A 9,161-nucleotide genomic window follows, 5' to 3' on the forward strand; every position below is an offset into this window, starting at 1 on the left:
GGGGCACGAGCTCCACCTCCATCCCATGCCCCCACCCCCTGGACAACACCTGCCCCTGCCCCTGCCCTCTCTCACTGCAAGGGGTGTTGATCTGTGCCCCTCCTGCCCCTTCCACCACTGCAGACTTACTACCTGGAAGCATCTGCATCAGATCAGTAATCGGCCAATATGCCTCCCTAAATATCAGCTGTTGGTGTCAGCCCCCAAAATTTCTATCGATGCACCCCAAGTGTCAGCAGCTGTAGGACCTGGACTCCCCTGCATGGTGCACCATGTCTCCTGCTGGCCCAGCCTCCAGTAGTTAAAATGTGCAGCGAAATGAAATAAAATAAAAACATAAGAAGTAGCCAGCTGCATACAGACTCCAGTAATATACTGCTGCCAACTTTGATAAGTTAAATCTTTGGAGTGAAAGCTTCCCAAAAGCATCTTGATACAGTTTTTAGCATAGCACACTAACAAAACAGGCTAACTTAACAGCAGTTCCCAGCTACATTGCAATCAAGAAAATAGTCATGTGGAGCTGTAGTTAGACAGCGAAATCCCAGGAAAGCAAAAGCTGATGAAATGGGGAGATTTCTAGGCTGTAACATTTCAACTCCTGCAGCCATCAGGAACTTAAGAGTCTATAAAAAGGTGAGCTGCTGTGCAATGAGTGTTTTCAACTGTGAAAACACTCATTGGCAAAGCATCAGCCTCACTAAAGTTAACTACTGGATTTTTTTGGTTTAGTTGTGTGAAACTCTGCAGACCCAGAACCTTCACTGTAGTTAAAAGATCAAAATTAAAAAGGGATAGGGTTTGATACCACTCAACAAAATTAGGGTTATCTAGAAGTGAGAGAGAAAATTTGCTCACATCTCCTCACCTTATCTTTAAAGCCATTGTCTGTAGCATAGGTGGGTGGCTTTCCAGGGTACCGGTACAAAATAAAGTCGTGACTGGGTAAGCAGAGGAAAAACAAGAGACTTGAAAGAACAAGCATTTAACGGAATGTTCAGCTTGTTGCAAAACTGTGTGACTGGAACAGTTTGGAAAATCCATTTTTTGATTTATACATAGAGAAACTAAGCTAAAACATTTCTCATTTACAAGTGAATTCAAGTATAATTTAAGCAACAACTAACTAAATGCATGATTTAGACTCCTCAACCTGAAATAAGAAATATTCAGGAAGTGATGGCATCTGCTTTCAGACCATAAGTAATGCACCTTACTGTGATTCTTTAAGATCAAGTTTTTCTGCCCACAACAGCCCAAACAGGAAAAATTAGCTACTATGAAAGGATTAAAAAATTAGCGTGGGATTTTTACAAAGTGCAAATTGTAAGTGTGTAATTAGACATCCTGTATCAAAACTGAGAGCCTGTTACTGGGATCCTATACTGCTTAGCTAAGAGTAGCAGCGTTGGTAGCAAGACAGTGCCTGCAGCAGATTAAGGGCCTTTGTACATGCCACAAAATTGGCCTTTAAAGCAGCTTAAATGCCCTTTTGCACTGCTTTAATGACATTGCTGTTTGCATGCTCAGTGGCATATTACATTTTAAATGGACTTTGGTATGTAGCAAGATAAGACATCTCCAAGGTGTTTTAGTGTGCTACCTAACAAAGTTAAACAGTGCATGGGGCTCTGGAAATCAACATGCTCAGGGCTGGGCGGGCCCAGCACAGCTCAGGGGCTGTGGGACCCAGCAGTAGCCCACACAGGCAGGCTTCACTGGGGGGTGGGAGGAAATAGTGGCTAGCCTGATCTGTTTTTTTCTCCTCCCCAGAGCCTCCCTGCTTGAGCTGTGCAGGGACCCGGTGCTTCCCTTAGCAGCTGCAGTGCCTCCCAGGACAGCTCAGGCTGGGTGCCACTGGGCAGGTGCTACCTGGGGGACCCATGCACAGCTCAGGGACCACCAGGCCTGCCAGCAGCTCACCCCACACCCTGCCACCAAAGAGACTGGTAAGGATCAGGGCCCCACCCTTGCGGACATGCCATAGGGGTTTAGTTCAGTTTAATTCTCCTTAAACTGGAGTGGTGTTTTTAAAAATCCACCGGTTCAATTTAGGGAGGACTAAACAGAATGAAACCCCCATGATGTGTACAAGCAGCCTAAAGTGTCAGCTGCATTTATGCTTGGAATGGACATCAGGGCGTATATGCTGGTAAGCACAGTAAAAGTCCCTCTTATTAGGTAAACTTGCAGAGACAGCTAGAATACTAAGCACAAATTTTAATGTTGGTAGTCATCAGCTTTTAGTTATGTTTAAAGCTAGTGTTAAAATAGCTCCCCTGTACACAATTCCAGACCATTTCATAAGTTTCCTATGAAATAACTTCAATGCAAACATTTCACAAGTTTAATACTTTTAAAAGTTATCAAAACAGATTTCACTAGAAGCCTACTAACAACCAACCCAGCATGGATACCAGCAATAAAACCTCCAGTAACAAGGGGTCAGTCTCTGTGGCTTCCAAGACAGTCCTCCCTTGTAAGTCTTAAGTAGAACATCAATTTCAACATCTCATTAAATAGATGGCCCCTTTACCAGGAACTGGACTGTGATCGCTATTTCATACACAGCAGATCAGAGAACAGCAGTGCTTAATTATATAAACTGGTATCAAAACTAGATCATGAGTGGGTCTCTTGTGGCCTTCAAGGTCATGAATCAAAAAGTTCTGGCTCACATGGAGAGAACCCTCAGCCTTTCAAGCTCTACCACAAAAGTAAGGTTTAAATGAAAGAAGGAAGGCACTTACTTATACATCAAGGATAGTGCACTGATTTCCAGTTGGCCAGCACTTTCCTAAGTGCATAAAAATATTTTAAGATTAGGTTGGAAAGACAACTACTGCTGTAGATATCAAGTGCAGCTAACTCTTTGCTAGTACTTGAAACTCTACTCTGGCCCTCACTATAGTATTAGGAGGGCTCGTCAGCAAATTTTATGAAAAGAAATTCAGCGTTTGCTACCTAGCTCTAGATATTGGACATTATCCTCAGAGCCATAAAAAAGCTCAGACAAAGCTCCATAAGGGAAGGCACCCCCTTGAACATCTGTTTCATAGACACAATAAGGAAGACTAGACCTCTCTTCTCAAAGTTAGTTATAACAAGTGATCGGCCCTCATAGAGACCCCTTAAGACTATTTTTGGTGGTTTTATTCAATGCCAACCTAACAAAGAGGAGAAAAAACAGGACTGTAACAGGGTAGCCTGGCCCTTTAAGAGGGGCAGGCAGCCCTGGTACAGAAGTCCAGCTGTGAGCATTCAGGGTACCTATACACATTCTCCAACATGTCCCAGTTAGAACACATTGGAGCAGACCAGATTAATCCCGTTTGCTGAAGACAGTCTAGCACAAGATCAAGTCTGCTGGAGCACTTTAATTAGAACATTGCAGCATCTTGTGTATTCAGCGTCCCATATTTCAAAATGACAGTGGGGATGCTTTAACTAAAGTTCACCAAACAAGCTTTAGTTAAAGTGCCTCCACCACCATTTTGAAATGTGGGATGATGAATACATGGGATGCTGCAGAATTTTAATTACAGCAACTCCCAAGAGCCACTCTTATCAAAACACTCTCCCCACCCCACCCTGTAGCATGTGTAGAGGCACCGTTAGGTAATGAGGAAGTTTAAACAACCCAAGGAGAGAGCAGGCAGCACCAAGAGGGAGCAGTTTGTGGGCAGAAGGCTGACTGGAACCCAGGTACATGTGCTACTATGAAGGTGACATTCAGCTGTCATGGGCCAGAGCCAAAAGGTCCCTCCTGCTGCTCAGAGAATGGCTAAAGGCTTTTGTTTATTAGTTTATCTACTAGGTGCGAGAACTACATTTTGTATTTTAAAGGACAGACTGAGGAACTCTCAAGGGAGCAAAGTCACAAGGCTGCAAGTTCACCAACCTACTTGCAAGTACCAAATGATAATACAATCTTCAGCTATAGCCCACTGCTTAACTCCACTTTTTCTAAAATTCTAGTTCTTGTTTCATCTGGAAGTTTTACTAGCAAGATTCCTGAAGAGATCAGAGAATAGGGACAACTACCTTTTTACTATTTTCTGGCCTAATAATCCCAATTGAAGTAGTACTTAGCTCTAGAAGTAAAAGCTTAAAAATTAGCTGGATTTCTTTATGTCTGTTTGAATATATTCTTGTACTGTAAATCACATTAGCTGCCAGTGTTTAAGACAACAGTACTTTTCAATAATAAGGAAGAATCTGAGCTCAAACTCAAGTATTCAAATGTGAAGGAAGTATGAAGTTTGAGAAGAAATTTGCTGTGAATTTTGCACCCAACATGGTAGCAGCCTTTTAAAAGTTCGGCTTGCTGTGTCCAGAAGTCTGTTCCCTCCTCCTCACCACACACAAACAAAAGAACTGAGGCCCCAACCCTGAAACCTGGTCCATTTTGCAAGGGGGTATGAATCCTTATACTTGCAGGCTGCATTCAGATGAGTGCAGATGTGCAGTATGTGGTGCTGCAGACCCAGCTGCAGCCCCACACTACACATGCAGGGATTCTCTGTGCTGCTACCTTGCAGGGCAGGGGTGGGGTTTGACCCTGGGAGATGCCAGGGTAAAAAAAACAAAACACGCACCAAAAAAAAAAGTGGGGCAGCACACGTGGCAGCAGTGCGGGCCACCCAAAACTGGAGCCATGCCCTGGCTGCTGGCCAGACCTCCTGCTGTGGCTACAGCCCTGGGCAGCCCCCAGAATCCTAGATAGCGGTGCTGGGGCTAGCACAATTGCTGGCCTCAGCATCCCCTATCCCACCCACGGTAGCCTGCCACATGCCAGAGGATGTGTGGCACAGACATTCCCCAGGGACAAATAGTAGCAGCACACAGTATGCCACTGCTACTTGTCCCTGGGTAAATAAGTGTCCACACTTCTCTGGATGCAGCCCCAGCATCCTACTGTAAATCAACAAGCTTACCTAGGAGCAAAGGCCTACCTGCATGAACAGAACTGCAGGACTGAGGCCCACATTAGCAGGAGAAAACATAACATTCAATACCATACCCCAAACATCTGGAGCCTAGCATCAGCATTAAGACCTAGCGTCAGCACTGGAATCATGTATGAACCTGGCCTTACCTTTGGATCTCCCAGCCGTTCCAGGTATTTTTCAAATGACCCTTCCACATACTTAACAGAAAAAAACCAAAATGATTGAATTAGATTCATATAATGGCAGATGGCTAAACAGAAATCATAACCTTTACTATTTCGTACTGAAAGACCTTAGAGGAAGGTTGCAGCTACTTTGCTCAGCCCCCTTCTCAACCCCCACAGAACTAGAAAACCTTAAAGTTGCAGGGGGGGTGGGGGAGGGTATTGGCTGTTTGTTTGGTTTTGCTTTTATGTTTTACTTTAAAAAAACAACACATATGGTTTAAGATGCGAGTTTTTGTTATTTTAAGTCATTAAACAAAAGGATGGGTGCTCATTTGGCTTGGCATCCCAGTACTTAGAACTCTGCAGCCCAACCACCTAGAACTTCAACAAGTTAAGTCGTTTTTCCAGGTGTACGGTCAAGGACAAAGCATATGGTCAGAACCAGGGCAGCATTTCCTTAATTTATTTAAAGAAAAGCATGGCAACATCAAGTCCAAAATATGAGGCCGAGAAGGTCCAGGAATTACATATAAGAAAATAAAACACAAACAAACTTGCTACTAAATAGTAACATCTCGGTCTACTAGTTTCAGATCCAAGTAGTGACTTCAACAATTGGCATCATTTGTTTATATTTTCTGTGTCTTTAAGTATATTTGCTTTTAAAACCACAGAGAAACAATTTTAGTTGTTAACCAAGTCTGATATCTAGCACCCTCGCTGAAAGGAACAGTTTAAGGATATCAAGCTGAAGACATGCTAAAAAACACAGCCAAGGACAAATCCTCAAGTGCTTGTCCAAACACCTTCTTTATGGGTCAAATGGACTGGCTACTTTGCTGTTTGCTTGGTCTCTCTTTTTGAAGAGACCTAGGCCCTGGCTACTCTGTATGGGACCTAAAGTGCCATAAAAACAGGGAAGTGTACCAGTGTCCTTCACCATACAGCATGGTGAGATCCCCCTTTGCCCTAGGGGCAGCTTGAGTACTCAGTACAAAAAAGCATTTTAAAAATCCTTTGGAGGTAAAACCTCAAAATATTACAAGATAATGTTAAAGGTAATTTATTTTCTTGTCATCATCAATATGTAGATTTCCCTTAAAGGCCTAGGAAAGACATTTATGAATTAGATTTCTAAGAGTCAGTAGAATATCCAAAAAGCTTCTCTCACTCAAAGCCATTTAAAAAACATTTACCAAACCTGTCAGCCTGTCTACATAAGAAGTCTACCAGATTCTTACGATCAGGCCCCTCATGCACCACTATTACAGGAGGAAGTAAATTTCTTAGTAAAGTCAGTAATAACAAAAGGTTATTCTGTATATGAAAACACCACAGCACGGCCTGGCCAATAGCCACAGGCCTGTATCACTTTACCTAAATATAAAAGTTTCTGATAGGTGATGGTAGGCCTCTCTACTGGTTAAAATCATCCAACGCAAGTGTACAATGACATGAAAGTACACGTTGTACCATGGTTTAGGTGCCCTGTGCTTTTATTTCGACTTCAAAATGAACGTTTTACATACAAGCATGCACAAACAGTTTCAAAGACATTTGTACTGCAATGTAATTATTGCTCATTAAAACAGGAGCTCAGCTTTTAGAAGAAATGCTAATTACAAATATTACACACTACCCAGACTTGATACAAGAACCTTAGAAACAAAGTAATCTAAAAACTAATAGCTGATTCTTTTTCTAATCTTTCTTCACATTTAAGATTGTTTTTTAATTTCGAACTTAAAAGTGCAGCATGGTTTAAGTTTTCAGTGCACATATCTGCACATGTACATTCAAAGATAACCCTCCCCCATTACTTCTAAAGCACACATATCTACTTACAGACTCAAAGTTGTGTTGGTGTTGCCTCACAAACAACACACAAGCCTTTCTGACTTCCATATGATGAATCTGACAAGAAAACAACTAGGAAAAAAAGAAAGGCATCAGGAAGGCTTGGAAGTAAAGGTCTGGGGCTAGTTTTGAGTCACGCTACATCAAACTTCCTTTGATTCAGAGGTTACAAAGTGCTTTACCAGGGTGGATAAAAAAATATATATAATAAAAAACAGATTTTTTTTTATGTAATCATTTTTTTTTTAGTTTGTTAAGATGCTTTTAACAAATAAACCTATATAGTTTTAATTTAAGATATGTTAAAGCTCAAAGATATAATCCCTATTCCATGAGGATAACTTCTAATGATATACTTTCTGAGACAATATGGCTGGATAAAGTATACGAGAAAAATGGAGCAATGTGCAAAAGTCTAGGGTGGGAAATTGTTTACTCCATCCATCAAGACTTGGGTTATCTCCACAATGATCCAGTAATATGTGCCTGCGTGATAACAGAAGAAGGAACTGTATACCTTACAGAAATAATTGATACATCAGGAAATGCATACACAGCACAATACTTACAAGAAGTAGAAGTAAAAGCTATAACAAACTGTGAAAAAAAGAGAGTTCAGACATCTAGCATGCAGCTTTGTCGCAGACAACGCTCGAGTCCAAGATGAGAAGAAATCTAGAAGAAAGTCCCAAACTAATAACATGGCTGCAGTGCTCATTTGATGCACCTTTTAGCCAGACTTCAGTGCTCCACAAAGAAAGGCTAACGCTGAAATTGCAAAACACTGCCATAACAACCACTTTGCAGCAACTACTTTGAAGAAAGGAGGAGGAACCAAACTAACTGGCCTAATCTGACAACAATTTATGAACAAGATTGTGACAAAATAGAGGGAACTGGCGTAGCCAAAGTTCTCAACATTGGGCTAAAGGGAAATGTAGAATGTATGCTGACTATCCTGAAGCCTATTTCCAGGAAATCTTGTTTTCTTGCTGATGCCTTTGAAACTTGGAAGGAACCAAGTGAGACCTTGAAAAAGTGAAATATGCAATGAGAGAGTTCAATTACAGGCATTAAGAAAATGAATAGTGCATTTTGTTGGCAATCTTCTCAATGCTCTGTATCAGGGTCAATCCTAAACTGCTGAAGAAGAGGAGTTGGCTGTGACACGGGCATCCAGCAGTCATCCCTCCATAACACCAGCTACACTAAATTTCAGGGGTAAGGGTGAACCATTCAAGAAATACATTTGCTATTGAGGTTTTAAAGAAAGTCACACCAGTGAACTGGAGTAAGTCACTTAAGTCACTCTGGGCCCATCAGAGACTACTGAAGTGATAATTCAGCTTTTAATAGCAGTAGCTTCTTCTGCAGGCGTAAAAAGAATATTTTCTTCCTTTGGGCCAATTCATTCCAAATTCAGAAACTGTCTGGGAACTAAAAAAAAAAAAAAAAGGAAATCAGGAAAGCTCGTCTATCTTTTCTAGTTTATGGATAAACAGGAAGAGGAAGGTGAAGACAGTTGGCTGCATAACCCAGCATTTTAAGTTTCTCATACTGACCTGGCTGAAATAATCTATTTAGTTTTTGTTAAAAAAACACATTTCACAAAGCTTAAATAGTTAAAAATTCAAAAATACATATGCTTGTTTTGTTAAGATAATTGTACATGCTTGTGGTTGAAGAAATATCCAAAATACATAAGCATGTTGTTTTAGTTAAAACAATTGTTTTCTGATGTATCTGCAAAAATAATCAAAATAAATCACTGCTTTAAAATGTATAGGATGTACCTTCTAAAAATAAAACCTACATCTATCTCCGAGTTGTGAACAATATGTATTAAGGTATCAAACAACAAGAACACACTTTCTGTAGAAGCCAACAATTAAATCAAGGCTTCCTAACTAGTGATATAAACCAAATCCATCCTGTGCTTAACATCACTATCTTTATTATACGCATGTTATGAACACTAGCCCTAGGTCATAAACATGACAGTAGTGATGTTAGATGGTTATAAGCAGTCCGTTAAATGGCTGGACTAACATTATGTAAAACTTATTTTTAAAATGAAATATCTACCTTCTGAAGCTTCCTGCTGGAAGTTCAGTGATTGTTTTGGATCCCTAGATAGTTTCTGGCAAAACACTGTTCCAGACCAGAACATTTTAAGCCCCATTTT

At 40.9% G+C, this 9,161-nt stretch overlaps 1 protein-coding gene across 8 annotated transcripts in view; it reads right to left on the reverse strand.

Annotated features, from left to right (window-relative positions):
* Window positions 1-7,044, reverse strand: part of ALG13 (ALG13, UDP-N-acetylglucosaminyltransferase subunit) — a 38,433-nt gene extending 31,389 nt beyond the window's left edge. For all 8 annotated transcript variants that reach the window (XM_019540392.1, XM_019540396.1, XM_019540395.1 and 5 more), the window contains exons 1-4: window positions 6,965-7,044; window positions 5,099-5,149; window positions 2,751-2,797; window positions 869-941 (exon numbers count right to left, since the gene is read on the reverse strand). In XM_019540392.1, coding sequence (XP_019395937.1) covers window positions 869-941; window positions 2,751-2,797; window positions 5,099-5,149; window positions 6,965-7,024 — 231 coding nt within the window. In that variant the 5' untranslated portion in view covers window positions 7,025-7,044. The remainder of the gene's footprint in view (window positions 1-868; window positions 942-2,750; window positions 2,798-5,098; window positions 5,150-6,964) is intronic.
* Between the last annotated feature and the right edge of the window lie 2,117 nt (window positions 7,045-9,161).

This window comes from Crocodylus porosus, unplaced genomic scaffold (assembly GCF_001723895.1).
Source record: "Crocodylus porosus isolate Cpor-Errol unplaced genomic scaffold, CroPor_comp1, whole genome shotgun sequence".
NCBI classification, from domain to species: Eukaryota; Metazoa; Chordata; order Crocodylia; family Crocodylidae; genus Crocodylus; species Crocodylus porosus.